We start from the raw sequence: 15,953 nt of genomic DNA on the forward strand, positions 1-15,953 counted from the left end.
AGTGGACCGGGTTGAAATCGGTGGTCAGGGATATCACGGCTGAAAATCCCCAACTTCGGTATCTTGACGTATGGCAGAGAATTCTCCGCCAAAATTTGCATGAGTATCGCAGTATTTTATGGCTTGTGAAAATCACCCTGTTGATACCGATCCATACGTCAGAATGCGAGCGAGGCTTTTCGTTGATGGGTCGCATAAAATCTGATTGGAGGGCCCCTCTAAATACGGAAACCATGAGTCATCTGATGAGGGTCGTCCTCGATGGGCCTCGTATGGGCGAGTTTGACGCAAGGCGGCCGATTGAAATGTGGTATGAAGGAGGACAATACACACGTCGTCCTTACATAGAGCCATACGGGCCTAGAAATGTGAATGAAGACTCCGGTCATGACGATCATTAGTACTGTTTTAGTCCCCGAACTGAAATTCTTTCAGCAGTCGCGTATCGGACATCGACATGCACGGTATATCACGAGTGTGTAAACACATTGAAAGGTCATGACCCTGCCTCCGTCTCGTCTCCACGACAGCACAGCCATCGGCAGAAATGGGGCAGGGAACCGGACTACATGCAGCTACCTTTGACTCGTTGAGCTTTATTGTTGTATTGAACCAGATGTTCTAAAACTTTCAAACTCTGCATTCATCAAACTTTGTTACTTCTGCAATTTCTGATATGACAATGGATAAACTGGGCCAAATTCATATTGTGTAAAATCTTTCTGGAGTAATTTTTTCTACCTCCCATAGTGTGACACATGCTATCTGAATGACAGACTTTGTTCTAACAATCTTCGTTTTGCAATAAACAAAAACATGTAAAAGAGTGAAGAGTCAATACTCATTACATAAATAATATTTATTGGTAATATTTTATTCAAGCACTGATATGTCCACACTAAAACATGTTATTAATTAGCAATGTACACATTTGGGCTACCAGTCTTTCCCCTGGGGCTACCAAATTTTGATACTAGTAGCCCATGTGGGCTACCAAGAAAAAAAACGAATTTCGAGCCCTGTGACGGACATACTGTATGTACACATACATACATACATACATACATACATACATACATACATACATACACACATACATACAGACGCCATCGACTTCAGCTTATACGATAAACTCACATTGGTATAACCAAATGTGAGCTAACAATGTAGCATTCAGGGGTACTCCTAATGCATTTTGTGGCAAATTAACCCCTAGCATTCTGTTCACTGACGGCCCAGTCTTCTTGAGTCTTGCCCAAAATGTTATCTGCTTAACAATATGTGTGAAATTCAATGCTATTAATAACTTTGACTATTCCTCCTAAATGAACAATACCATATCTGTAATGTTAAACCTGTAACTCTGTATATTTTCCATTTATTAAAAGAACTATACCTTTGTGTGTTTGGCATTGATTTTCAATTAACCATTTTCGGATATAAATTGTAACCAAAAAAAAATTAAATTCATGCTGTACATGGTTTGTTACACTTGTCAGTATATAAAATTAACTTGTTGATAACTATCTAAAAGACTTTAACATAAATTTTAAATCAGATGTAATAATCTTATCTAAAACTTCATAATTTGGAATATTATACGTAAAGATGTCTTTTTATTTTCACATAGGAAGAGAATACCAATAATACTTGCTTCAGAATCACTAGGAAGCCGGACTCTTGCTACAGTATCACAGAAACCAGTTCCCCTGAGTTTCCTGTAGAGGGGTCGACCCATTGAACCACAAAATATTAACAATATAGCTGCTCCAATTGTGATGGGTATTGCTACTGCTGCGTCAACTGTGATGGAGATTGCTAAGTGAAGTTTGTTGTTTTTTCCTACATAGAGACAAAGAAACTGTTTAAATAATTCATAATAAATATATATATTAGAAATATTAGTTTATATGTAAGAAATAAGAATAACATTTCAGAGGTCTTTAGGAACCACAAAGGATTTCTCAGAACAAAGCAACAAGTAATCGCACCTGTCAAAGTTTGCCAGTGCCTTTGCACAGAAATAATTGTTTACACTAACATATCAGACAAATGTACTTGGTATAGTTGCACTGCAACATAACCGAAGACACTGTTAAGCCAGTGACTTGAGTGCTTTAAAGTCAAATTGGGTACAGAAGACTTAGAAAGGGTATATAGTGTTAAACTATCCATATTTAAACAAAATTGACGACTGAGATCAAATGGGCGTTAGAACAAGAATTAATTGAGATTTAATAAAAATTAGGCACTTCAACTATGGTGATTCTTTACCTGGAACATCTGGAATTTTCACATAGGCTGGATGAGACTCAGCAATGCTGTTATAGGCCACAATGTCAAGACTGTACCTTTGATCAGCTCGTAGACCTATGATAAGGATACAACGTTCAGTTAAGATAATCGCAATCATACCAATCCATAATCCAATGACAGTAGGTCAGAATTCGTAAGACAATAGTTGCAAACATAGACACAAAACAACACAGAACAGACAGTAAATAGACGGTACACAAACAAAGTCATATTCATGAAAGAAAGATATATATATATATATATATATATATATATATATATATATATATATATATATATATATATATATATATATATATATATATATATATATATATATATACCTCTGGTCAGAAGACCAAGAAGTGATGTCAGGTGTTTTGAAAATATCCTACAGATTCAGTCTATCAGTCAGAACAAAATTTCTTCTTTGGTGCTTATACTGTTTTTAGTATATAGGTTATGCATTGTTATAACATGCACATCATGTTAAACCAGTAATGACAGAATTCAGCTTAAAATTTTGTTTCCAGTACTATTACATGAAATGATAATAGTGAAGATAATTGTCTTGTCTAATATACACATAAGAAATCAGAGGCAAAATAAGACATACTTTTTTCCTCTGGCGAATTGCACTCAATTTTAGTCATTGTATTTATGTCATTGATACATTTATAAAAACTCAATAACAGTCTACACATCTCAGTTTACTCTCAATAATGTGAGTGACCAATGCAGGAGCAATCTCAAAAGTAAGCTCATAAGTTCAAACTTTTGAATTCACTCACCTTTAACAGTATAGCTAGTTTGATTATTTGGTACATAGTCATTGTAAGTTTCCAGTGGGGTTTCAACAAATGTTGTTGATTCCTCTGTTGTGTTGAGGTCAGTTTCCTGATGTGGTGAATTAATTTGTCTTATATGGATCTTATATCCCAGTATGATACCATTAGCTTCATTTTTAGAGAGTGGCTATTACACATGTAGGAAAAACAAAGTGAAATTAAGTTACAGTTATCAAAATTTAACTTAGGGCAAGAACATGAGCTAACCATAATAGTGAAGATAATTGTCTTGTCTAATATACACATGTAACCCCGGTTACGATTGTGAGTCATGTGATCAGGTCTACTGCGTGTTGTTTGAGTGTGATGACACATGTGTGGAATTTCATTGATAGCGTCTTCGCCCACAATGCATTGCAATGCTCTACTGATTTTCACTGCTTGAAGACAGTACTTGGTGTGGATGTACGTTTAGGAATTATTATCCGTTTTACTGCCAAGAAAAAATTCCAAGACAACGTGGTTGGTCTTTTACATGACTGTGTTTACAGGTATGTGTATTTGAACGCTTTGGTATTGAAAACAATGAACTTTTAAAAGTCTCAGAGTGTGAGACACACCTCTCAAGTTGAAAACGTGGAAGGACCATGTGTTTCCCAATTACCGTGGAAAAGTTTCTAAGTTGTTATTCTGTAGTTAGTTTGAATTTAGTAGTACTTTATGATAGTAGTGAAGTTTTATTTAACATGTTGAAATTTGGGTTTGTGATTTTGAAGGAAATTTTCTGTGATTCTTAGTTCTTTGTTTCATGGGATTTTTGTACAGTGTATTTGCTATCATGTTGACTTAGTCTCATCCTGAATGAGATAGTGTAAACAGAAGGAAACGCTTACATAACTGCCATTGGTCTTTTACATGACTGTGTTTACAGAGGAGATCCAGTTAATGAATTACTGGTAGACTGTGTGTGTCCTAGTGTGTGGCCTGATTGAGGAGCCAGCAAGGAGTGCCTGGAATTGTTCGAGTCAATCATCAACTCGAGTATTGCTACCAGGGTTGGACAAATCCCCAGGGAGAATCGTCTGGAAGGACTCAGTGTGTGTAACGTAGTTTCCTATTGGATAGACTGTCATTGTCATAGCAACAGGACGGACATTGACCTACAACTTACGGAGAGGCCATTTTACAGCCATATGAACAATAGCTAAGTGAATGAACCCAAGACAACAGCCATTTTAGAATTATCTGGAACTTTATTATGGTGGATGAACTTTAGATTTTGCGCCTGGAAATTATTTTCCAGTAATACTGCTATTAGTTTTATGCATTGTAGACCAGTGTTTTTATTCTTTTATTATTATTATCATTAGTAGTAGAGATTTTAGCTGTAGTGAAATAAACCCTTAATATAAACTGCAACACTAATTGTACGATAATCATTCTTTCCTGGTTTGTTTTTTGTGTGATATGAACCTTGGTCGGGTTTAATTATCTGGCTACATTCAAGGTCAGTTTAATTACCCGGTTACAAAATTGGGGGCTCGTCCGGGATTGTGGTTGTGATATTGGATTGAATGAGTTATTTATCGTACAGTTAATGTTGCAGTAGTGTTTTAACAGTTAAGAATATAGATTACAAAAGACCAACCCCGTTGATATCAGTATTGCATTGCATTGTTTGTTTTGTTTGTTGTTGACGAAAAATGGATGAGCTGAGCTTGAGAGAAAAGCAGTTGAAGTATATGATAAGAACGGTATTGATCTCAGACATGGATTAGTTTTCTGGGTTTCCCATGGAACTATTAATGATGTGAGTGATTTATTGCAGTTTATTACCAGAGAATATAAAGACAGAAATATTAAGATGTGAAGGGGGGATAGGTGTGATTTGCCACTCAGCCACAAAGAGGGAATGGGCTGATTCTTGGCATATGAAAAGAGTGGAGCCGACACTAGTGTTGGGATGTTCACTCCTGTTGCCTCGGTTTTTAAAACGCTAAGGTTCCCCCATTCGGTCAAAGTCAGAGAGGAGGCTTCCCTGCATATGGCCAGCAGCGATGGAGCACCTTACCGCTGGATGAGGGAGGGACCGGAACCTATAAAGGAGGATTTGGGTGATTGGCGGACGGCAATCAAGTCTCCACCACCGTTGACCCCAGCACAATTGGCTGGATTTGACGGCTACGATGATGTACAGGACAGAGAACCAGCAGAATATGTTTCATTGCCTACCCCTCCCAGGAATAGTACGCCTTACCAGCCGAGAGAAAGACCCCCAAGCAGATCACCACCACAACGCCACGCTGGTCCTGATGCTGCTTGGATGGATATGATGGAGAAACTTGTGACTAACCTGCAACCAAGGACTAATGAGTCTGGGTGGTATCGTAAACTGAGAGTTTTCTCCGGTAGGCTGCCAGTACCAGTAAATGAAGACGACAACGAAAGTTGGGCAGAGCAAGCAGAACAAATTATCAAAGAGTGGAATGTATCAGATGCAGAAAAGAAGAAACGTATCGCTGAAAGCTTAGCCGGACCTGCTATGAACACTATTAGGTCATTGACCCCAGCACCCAATTTGACAGTACGTGATTACCTTGATGCCCTTGAGGGTTCGTATGGCACAAGACTTACCCCTGCCGAGTCTTTGAAGGCATTTCAGTCGTGTTATCAGAAAGAAGAATGGTCACATTCTCAGTACTTGCAGGAATTACAGACTCTGTTGCAACGAGCAATACGACAAGGCAGTGTCAAAGAGTATGAGGCTGATTACCTTCGCCTGAAACAGTTCACCGATGGAGTGTTGTACAATGAAAGCCACTTGTCATTGTTGCAACTCGACACGAAGCTCAACCAACCGGCAGGTTACATCGAGTTAATGCAGATGGTAAGGAAGGAGGAAGCACGTCAAGAAGAGAAAGCTAAGAACAGAGCCCGAAAGGGGAAAACGCCGAGTGCCAGTACAAATTACACCGCTATCTGTGATAGTGTTGAAGCAACCGCAACATCGGCACCAGTGGTAAAGTAATCATTGTGTCAATGCCTTGTTTAATTGTTAGTTTTATATAGTGTAGATGGAGGGAGTATTGGGATGAAGAGAAAAAGTGCAATGGAGGATTACACATGACATGTGATTCCTGAGGAGAATAGGAACTTTGTTGCACGTTTTCATGGCATGTAAACATCAACACCTCCATTTGTGAGAGTTGTATGGCTTTTCGTTTGTTTCACTTGGTGTTCCGTAGGTCAAGTGACCTTCCTTTCTGGTTTCTGCTTTGGAATTTGCATTATTGAGTTGTGATTATCTGTCAAAGGAGTTCACTTACACCCGGAGTGTGTAAGCTTCTGAGGGGAATGTGTAACCCAGGTTACGAAGTAAGTCACATGATTTGATCTTCCATCCCATCTGACAGTTAAGTAATCAGATGGAATTCCTTGATTGCCGTTATCTCCCACAATGCACTGCGAGCAGACAGATACTGCGTGGAGTGGTGTGGTTGTGCGGGCAGAGACTCGGTCTAAGGGAATTAGTTCTTCTTGCCAGTAACCAAGACGACGTGGTTGGTCTTTCTGCATGGCTTATGAACTTCTAGGTAGGTTTTCACATTTGTTACAATACTGAATTTGTTACGTGTTTTCATGGTGTATTTTTTGAAGTTTGAGACCACACCCATTGTGAGGCAAATTGGAGAGGCCATGTGCTTTCCCGATTGGACTGTGAGCCATTCTGAATCTCAAGCTTCCACAGCAATAGATTGATTTGTTTAGTAGTTTTGTACTTTTTGTTTTGATTTTTGAATACCAATAGTTCCACAGAAAATGAACTTGTTCAACTGGACATAGTGACTAGAATGGCATTGCCATGCCATGGATAAAGATCCTGTTGATATCACGATCTACTGACTCAAAGAGCTTATGTAACTTGTAAGTGCTCTTCTCTTTTTGCATGGCTTGATGAACTTCTAGTTTCCCGACATACCAACCCATTGACTGAAGCGTTTGGACTGCTAATGAGTTAACCCCAAAGGAGAACTGTCTGGAGGACCTTTTGTGTGAATCAGTTTCCCACCCGAACTGGAAGAGGTTACAACACGGAATTTGTAACCATAGCAACAGGATCGACGTGGACTCTGAACCTTGAACAATTCTGGAGAGTGTCTATTGAGTGAACACTGTAATTGATATGAACTTGGATAGGGGCGTGTCTAGAGTTTCTGAATGTTTAAACAGTATTGCCGGCTAATCATTGTAGACTTTTTATCACCATTAGCGTGTAGTAAAATAAACCTCAACATCAACTGCAACTCAAATTGTACGATAATCATTCTTTCCTTTGTTGTTAATTGGATAATATGAACTTGGGTCCAGGTTTAGTTGACTGACAGTTTAACTACCTGGGTTACACACATAATTTGGATACATTAAAGCTTTGCTTGTCACTACTGGTGCTTTTTAGTCCCCGCGGACGAAGTCCGGCGGGACTTATAGATTGGGTCCCGTCTGTGCGTCCATCCGTCCGTCCGTCCGTCATCAACAGTTTCTCAGACACTGCTGAACCAATTTCGTTCAAACTTGGCACAAAGGCATAGCACTATGACCTACAGATGCGCTTTGATTTATTTTGTGATACGATCAAATTTTACCGCGAGGCGGCCATTTTGTTGCGATTTTTCATGTCTTTGGACCATAACTCAGACATCCTTGAGCAGATTCTGTTCAAACTTGGCACAAAGGCATAACACTATGGCTTTCATATCCATGTCAAATAATTTTGCGATATGATCCAATATAGGCGCGAGGCGGCCATTTTGTTGCAATTTTTCATGTCTTTGGACCATAACTCAGACATCCTTGAACAGATTCTGTTCAAACTTGACACAAAGGCATACATGTGCTTGTCAAATTAGTTTGCAATACGATCCAATATGGCCACAAGGCGGCCATTTTGTTTGCGATTTCTTGTGTCTTTGAAACATAACTCAAACATCCTTGAACTGATTCTGTTCAAACTTGGCACAAAGGCATAGCACTATGACCTACAGATGCATGTCAAATTATATTGCGATACAATCTAATATGGGCGTGAGGTGGCCATTTTGTTGTGATTTTTCATGTCTTTGGACCATAACTCAGACATCCTTGAACCAATTCTGTTCAAATTTGGCACAAAAGCAAAACAGTATGCCCTTCATATGAACACCAATTTATTTTGTGAAATGATCCAATATGGCTGACAGGCGGCCATTTTTTTGCGATTTTTTCATGTCTTTGAACCATAACTCAAACATTCTTGAACCGATTTTGTTCAAACTTGGCACAAAGGCAAAGCACATACTATGGCATGCATATGCATGTATCAATTACCCTTGCAATAGGATCCAATATGGCTGCAAAACTGCCATTTTGTTGGAATTTTGCATGTCTTTGAAGCGTAATTTAAAGGTCGATCATTACACCCATTTTGTCCAAACTTGGCACAAAGATCAAGCACTATGGCATACATGTCAATTTACTTCGTGACATGTTCCAATATGACTGCCAGATTGTCATTTTTTTCCAATATCGCTGCCCGATGGTCATTTTTGGATTTTTTCATGTCTTTGAGGCTTAATCATATGCAAATATTCCTTAACCAATGTTGTTGAGACTTGGTACAAAGATAAACTACTGTGGCATACATATGCTTGTCTACTAATTTTGTGCTATGCTCCATATGGTCAATAGACAGCCATTTGATTTCAATTTTGGTGTGATTTTTTTATGTCTTTGAAACATAAACATAGGTCACTGTCCCTCGATGGACTGATTTTGTTCAAACATGATACGAAGATAAAATAATATGGCTGCACTCTTGTGCCAGGGTTTTACATGACGCAAGATATTGCGTCTCTGACGCATAAAACCTCGACCCGTACGCTAAAAAAATAAATGTTGCGTCCCATTGGACGCAGAAAATAAACGCACACATGCACATCCGTACAGTCACTGGCCGTCCCTCCATGAAATGGAATGTCCAAACATTTGCAAAGACCATTGGTCTGTTCAAAATGCAACTTCCTTATATGTAAAATCGCGGTACTATGACGCATGATAGATTTCGGCTGCTGTTTCAAATTACCAATCGGATACCTTGTAACATACATCACCAACGGTCAATGCCTATCACATGTATCATGCACGCGTTCTGATATTGGGACTGCTTTCGCTGTGAAAACCGCCCTTTGATTGGACAATTGTCCATAACAAAGAATCAGGCATGTTTTAATCATTGCGGTTGCAAAACAACCACATCAGTCCGATCTCAGAAAATTCTTAGGCGGTAGTGCTGGTACCAGCAGAGGCCGGCTTCATAATTCAGATATGGTATCGGAGAAAGCAGCGACGCCAGGCGATTCGGATAAAACTGATGGAACCCTACCGAATTTGCCAAAGAAGGGCCGTACATTCCAAAAAAGTTGGCTAGACAAGTTTAAATGATTGCGTTATTTCGAAGATGGAAATGTAATGACGTGCGACGTATGTATGAAAGCTAATTCAAAGAACCCTTTTACGGATGGATGTTCTAATTTTCAGAACTCTACCCTTCCTCGGCACCAATATTCAAGAAATCGTGTTCAGAGCATCCAGATTCTGTCATTTAAGTCTAACTTTGCCTCTGCTTGTAAAGCCGCAGATGACTTGAAGTCCCGAGGTCAGAGCGATAGTATGAAGTCGTATGTCGCCCAGTTGCGTACCGTTTACCTCATAGCAAAACGCGATCTCCCAAACGACGTGTGTACAGATTTAATGCATGCCCAAAACCTGAATGGTTTGAATATTGACTACTATAAACGACCTCAAATAGTCATGGAATTTGAGGAGTGCATCTAACGCGTAATTTCCAAGTCTCTGATGGATAGCTAGCCCTGCGTACGATGCTGTGCATCGTACGCAGGGCTAATGGATAGCATCAGTGCGAGTGACTACATTGGTATAATGTTGGACGAGACATGCGATATCACAATTCACAGTTCGCCATCCACGTAAGGTACATAGAAAATGGTGAAGCGATGGTTTCGTTTCTAGGTAATGAACATTTCACGGACTGTACCGCTGCTGGAGTTGAAACTGCACTGATTGACTATTTGATTAGAAAGGGAATCTGCGATGAAAATATCCATAAAGTATACGGACTTGGCACTGACGGCGCCGCTGTCAAGACTGGTCATTTGAATTGACTGGGCGCTAAGTTGAAAGGCCGTAACCCAAATGCAAGTACATTGTTTTAAGGGAATTAAGGCAGTTACAAAATTGTCTTTTGATACCCACCCTCCCTTATATCTGAGGACTCCCAGATTTGTAGATGGGACCCCCTTGTTCAAACATCTTGCATCCCAGGGACTCCCAGAAAATAAAATCACTGTAAAACCCTGCTTGTGCACATTAATTTGTTTCATTATATGATTCGAAATGGCTGATGGCTGATTAAAACAACATACCCGATCCCATAGCATTTCGAAAATTCCACCAAACCATGTGTATAGTACCCGGTATGTGCCATCATGACACTAGAGGCAGTGAGGGCATCATTATGTGCGATGTAATCAAAAGTTCCTTCAGTGGTCATCACCAGCAGAGATGGGTCAATTTTATTGAACGTTCCTCAGATTACTTTATTATGCAAGTCATAGGCCTGATGCATCTGTTGCATCATTGTCATTCCCCAGTGACCGAGACCACAGCTACCTAGACACCAAAGATTATGACAAAATGGACAAGCGGGGACTGTGTCATCAACGATGACTTGTAGGTAAGTGTAATTTGAGCTCTCCATTAATGTTACTGGGTCTTATTCATTGTAAGTGTGGCCGTTTCAAAATTTAGTTAATTGGAATATGTCAGTTTGGCACCCTCATGAAACTGTCATGGATATTCCGTGTATAAAGCTGATACACGAGACAAAATTGACATGATGCCGTCACTACTGCATATTAATATTATAGTATGTGCTTTCAAATATTTTCCTTGCAGAGTGCTTGGATTAGTGGGCCACAGTAACAGGTTTTATTGAGTGGTTCTTTAGTCATGATAAGAGAGAGTTTGTGCCTTATGCCACGCTGTTAATTATCAGTAAGCTAAGGGTAATTTTCTTTGTGTGTGGGAGAGTTGGGTTTCAATGGCGAAGGACATGGTCAAGACCAAAGTGCGCACACATCGAAAGTGATACCAAAGTCTTTTTAAATCGATGGACCAGAGATTCTACCTTTCTTGCATGGACAGTTGAAGTGTTAAGGCCTTTGCTGGCGATAATTTTCAGAGAATCAGGTAAGAACTGAACATTTCCCGTCGTCTTCAAAATGTTGAGAACTTTGAGAAAACTGTCTGGATGGCGACACTCTGTTATACGTCAAGTACGGTATGTTAGATCCAGAACTTTCTGTGTGAGAATAGTTCGCTGGAAAAGAGCACAATGAGTGTGCACTTTTGCAAATTGAGAGGAGAGACCCAACGATTGCAGGAGGACTGTGAAACAAGTCTGTTGTGAAAGTAGTGATCTGTAGGGTTGATAGAAAGAAATTGACCATTGTTAGTGCAGATCTGCATCCACGTGTAATCTGGAATTTTCCATGAGTGACGTCATTGCCTCGTGGTACAGGAACGTCAAGGGAATGTCGCTGGGACTGAACAACGATCAGTTGCGGTTATCAGAACTGGAAGGAATTTCTCGTGGCTACTGCCAGGACTGTAGAGAATTTCTGTAAAGTTTGAGCGCTTTGTAATTTACACCCTATACCCTGTTTACTGTAATCAGTGTCTCCCTTTAGTACCAATTGATGAGTATTTGATATCATATTTCTGTGTTTATAATTTTCAACATCAGAGAGTAATCATTACCCGGGTGTATTAAATTTACACGTGTATTTTGGAGATTGTATCTGTTGCAACATATTGATGAGGGTTGGGTTCTCAGCCCTCTAGTGATGAGATACTTTAAAGTCTGTTGACAGAGTATTTAGGAGATTGAGCATTTAGTTGAAATTTATTTTTTTGTTCATTAAATTATTTTGTTACATTAAGTTCTCCTGGTGTGTGTCATGTATTGCTCCTTAGACTGTAGCCCAGACTGTCTATGCCAATGATGTGTCTATGATTCAGAAGCCCTTTGAAAGAAATTGTTTTGCTCTGTTTCTTGTATGCAACTATAGCCAGGTTTAACAGAATTGGCGACATAACGGACAGAGTCTATAATATTTCATAGCAGCCATTTTAAAATGTTCGGTTCCATGATCATGCCTATTTTATGTTACAGTGCAGAGATATGGGGTTTTCAGTACTATGACATGATTGAAAAAGTACAAAGAAAATGGTGTTGTTGACTGCTTGCAGTGTCCAGTAATGATGGAAATGAAGCAGTCGCAGGAGAATGTGGTCGTATCTCTGTATTTGTATCTACACTTTGCAACGTTGCATGAGTTACTGGTTTGAGGGGTAGACCCACCTTCCTTGAGTGATTTTGGTCATTTTTTGTTTTATGGTAAATTTTGAATCTGTCTACTATGGCCTTTGAGTGGATGATAAGTTTGAAACCATAACATACTCGGAAATGAGTTAGATTTTAACAAAAATTAACATTGTAGGCCAGTTCGCGTGCCGTGTTTTTCTTATGTCTTAACGGTTTCCAGATTAGTCAAGGCTATCTCAAGAGCGTAAGTAGATTAGGTTAATTCCATCCGGAGGAGTGCCCATGCGTCAGTCTTCTTCCCAGCTGCCGGCAGGAAGTATGTCGCGGCTACTGAACATGCTGAAGGTAGCCGTCGATTACAAAAGCATGGTCCACAAAAGCGAAATTATCAAGCATATGGCCGGGAATGAGAGAACAGTTAAAATTGTCAGAGTTACAGTCAGGCTTAAAACTCCAGTTTCCGATGCGTTGAAAAGGTGTAAACTGGAAATGGTCGCAAGGGAGGACTGCATGTAACGCAGACGCTTACTCATTCAACAAGTTGCCTGTCCCGTTTTTCTAAAGGGTCTATGACTAAACTTAGCTTCGAATAAAAACTTGTGATACATCTTGCGCACAACTGAGAGGCTGCTCGTTGTAGTTTATGATATTTTTACCTCGCTTTCCTATTACACGTATTTAATAAAACTGTTCCCGTATAAAACAAATAACGGCCAAAAATCCAAATACTAGTAGTAGGTCTTTGTCTTTACATGTTTGCCAAATAAAGTCCAGCACTCAAAGTTAATCACCGCCGAAAACCAAAACGTACATTTGTGTCCGCTAACAAATGACGTGGACTCAATGCAAAGTATAGTCTGACATTCAAAACTGACCCCGCCCCAATCAAACTAGGCAACTCCAAAAATCCAAAAATTACGTCTTTTTCTGATAACAGTTTACATGTTTGTCTGCACCTAATGAAGTCCGACATTCAAAATTGATCCCGCTCCGAACTAATTGCGACTGATGATAAAAATGTCAGATGATTTTTTTACGTCTGCAAATGCCCAGTGAAATCCGGCAACCAAAACTGTTACCGGCCCTGCTTACGTTACGGTTTACACGTAAAGCATGCATGAAGATTACGTTCCTGTACGTCACCACAAGTTTTCTATATTTTTGGTGAAAATGGTTGCGACGTCTTTTTGTTTCGACAGTTGGGCGAGCAACATTCCTCTCAGTAGAAATTAGAAATATGACAATAGTTCGAAATTTTATAACGAGAAAATCGCACCGGTGGCTGCTCTGCCCGGTTTGGAAACCTAAGCCTATTGTTCTGTAAATTCTATACGGGCACAGAGGGAATGTGATGTGGATAACGCACGTACAGTTATGCTATATTACATTAAAATGATGCCGTGATTTGTTTTCAATCTGTACCGGAGCTAATCATATAGCAGACATAATTTGTGTCGATCAACTGAACTTTTATTTGGCGGACTGCTCATGAAGTGACTCGAAGTCCAGGGTCGAAATCAATCTCGATTGAAAAGTATGCGATATTTCACAGCACAAATTCATGTCGGTATAGCTTTAAAATCATTGCGATTGAATTGTTATTAGGTAATTATAAACTTCTGCGGTAAATTTAAAGAAACCAAAATTGAAAATGATAGAATAATTTCCATGAACTTGAAAAAAATTAAACAACCATGAATGTGCTTTGTTCGAATCAGCAACTACTTTCTCCTGTGGATTAACTCAATCACGCTGAAAAACAGCATGCTGCTGGTCTGTCTATCGTCATTATTATGCCACCGGAGAACGACGAATGCTCGTTTCCACATATCAGCCAACGCGTTATTCAACTTTTTGACTGAAGTTTCACGCATTTCATTACTTGTACAAAATTCGACCGTCGCGATTTTAGAATGACGCATTCAATTTAAAGGTATACGGTCACCTATAATCTAAATAAGCCCATATATGGTCAAAGGGGCGTTCCTTGGTATTCAAAATACCCTTGTGAGGGCGCTTGTTTTAAAAAGCGGCCACCCGCTTAAAATCCGTGATTGGTTAGATTTCCTCTTTCCATGGTAACTGTGGCAAAATTGGAACAGGTGACAGTATACCTTTAATATCAGCGTGGTCACAGATTCACATCTGTTTTTAGGTACTCGCCTCCATGGTACTCGCGAAGCCGAAACAAGTCGCTTTTAGAATTGTTCAAGTTTCGTGTCAGTATCGATTTATTTCAGTTTTTCGCCAACTTTTTATCTTGCTATTAGGAAATCGTTTTAGATACCAGATATTGTCAGGTGTTATATTTAGTTTAGCCTAACCATGGGTTCTAACATGGCACAACACAAAGTTAGCCTGGCACTGGTGCTTCTGAGGTCGGAAACCGCGTTCATGTAGCTACAGGGCCAGAAAATTACGCTGGTCCGAGGTCCCGGACCAGTGATTTTTTATCCCGGACCAGTATAAAATTACCCCTTAAAAGTCCGCGGACCAGTAGAAACGGGAGTCAATTTACTTCGCAAGGGAGTTTCCAGTGTTTTTCCAAGATTGTGTTCTTGTGTCTTTTGACGCAAAATTGGAAACTACCGGTACGTCCCCCAAAATACGGGAGTAACTGGGACGCACTAAAATCAGGCCTAGAATTTCACTGACACCAAGAGTCCATTGTGAGACTACGTCTTCTAGCTACGAAATCAGTTACTCTGTAGCGATTCATGATATGAGCAAGGCGATGTGCGTCCACTATGCACTAGCCACTGCACTGGGCCATGAACTCATCTTACATGTAAAATGTAACGTGGCAAAAACCAGACCGTAGTCTCACCTAAAAATATCGGCAACCCCAAAATTGTGTGAAAATATTATATCTCTGTCTATCAAAGTAGTATTTTGCAGTAAATTTCTCTGGAAGGAGTCTCATTATAAGTTTCCGATCGTCCGTAGCAAGCAAGCAAGCTTCAGAGTTTAGGAGGTCACCATGCTGACTTCCTTATATAGTCAAGACCCCCTAGTTCGATTGTAGCTGACCTTAACAAGAACCGCCTAGCTTGTCAAAACAGCTTTATGGCAATTTGCTATTGATATCAAAGGAAAAAGTTCTTCTCAGATATTTGGTGTTTTCAACCTTTTTTTAGCATTTTAAATGGAAAAGAATCAATCGCTGGGCAATTATAAAATGAACTTTATAGCTATAGTAAAAATAAAATGTTAAGTGTGTGTACCAGAACTTGAGAAGTCTACCAAGTAAATGTTTATGCAGAGTGTCTATATTACTTTGACTTTATTTGTACCGTCTATTTACTGTCTGTTCTGTGCTGTTTTGTGTCTATGTTTACAACTATTGTCTTACAAATTTTGACCTAGTGTTATTGGATTATGGATTGGTATGATTGCGATTATTTAACAAAGATTGACAGTTTTTGCTG

The 15,953-nt window shown here is 39.5% G+C and overlaps 2 protein-coding genes across 2 annotated transcripts in view; one reads left to right on the forward strand and one right to left on the reverse strand.

Moving 5' to 3' along the window:
* Nucleotides 1–1,508: 1,508 nt before the first annotated feature.
* The window catches only part of LOC139138223 (interleukin-12 receptor subunit beta-2-like), a 121,021-nt gene continuing 106,576 nt past the window's right edge, over nucleotides 1,509–15,953 (reverse strand). Inside the window, exons 9-11 of the mRNA XM_070706504.1 lie at nucleotides 3,087–3,270; nucleotides 2,275–2,370; nucleotides 1,509–1,842 (exon numbers count right to left, since the gene is read on the reverse strand). Of these exons, the coding sequence (XP_070562605.1) occupies nucleotides 1,574–1,842; nucleotides 2,275–2,370; nucleotides 3,087–3,270 (549 nt within the window). The 3' untranslated portion in view covers nucleotides 1,509–1,573. The remainder of the gene's footprint in view (nucleotides 1,843–2,274; nucleotides 2,371–3,086; nucleotides 3,271–15,953) is intronic.
* Nucleotides 4,915–6,219, forward strand: LOC139138224 (paraneoplastic antigen Ma1 homolog). Its single transcript, XM_070706505.1, has one exon. The coding sequence runs from the start codon at nucleotides 5,047–5,049 to the stop codon at nucleotides 6,109–6,111; it is 1,065 nt and encodes a 354-aa protein (XP_070562606.1). The 5' UTR covers nucleotides 4,915–5,046; the 3' UTR covers nucleotides 6,112–6,219.

This window comes from Ptychodera flava, chromosome 8 (genome assembly GCF_041260155.1).
Source record: "Ptychodera flava strain L36383 chromosome 8, AS_Pfla_20210202, whole genome shotgun sequence".
NCBI lineage: Eukaryota > Metazoa > Hemichordata > Enteropneusta > Ptychoderidae > Ptychodera > Ptychodera flava.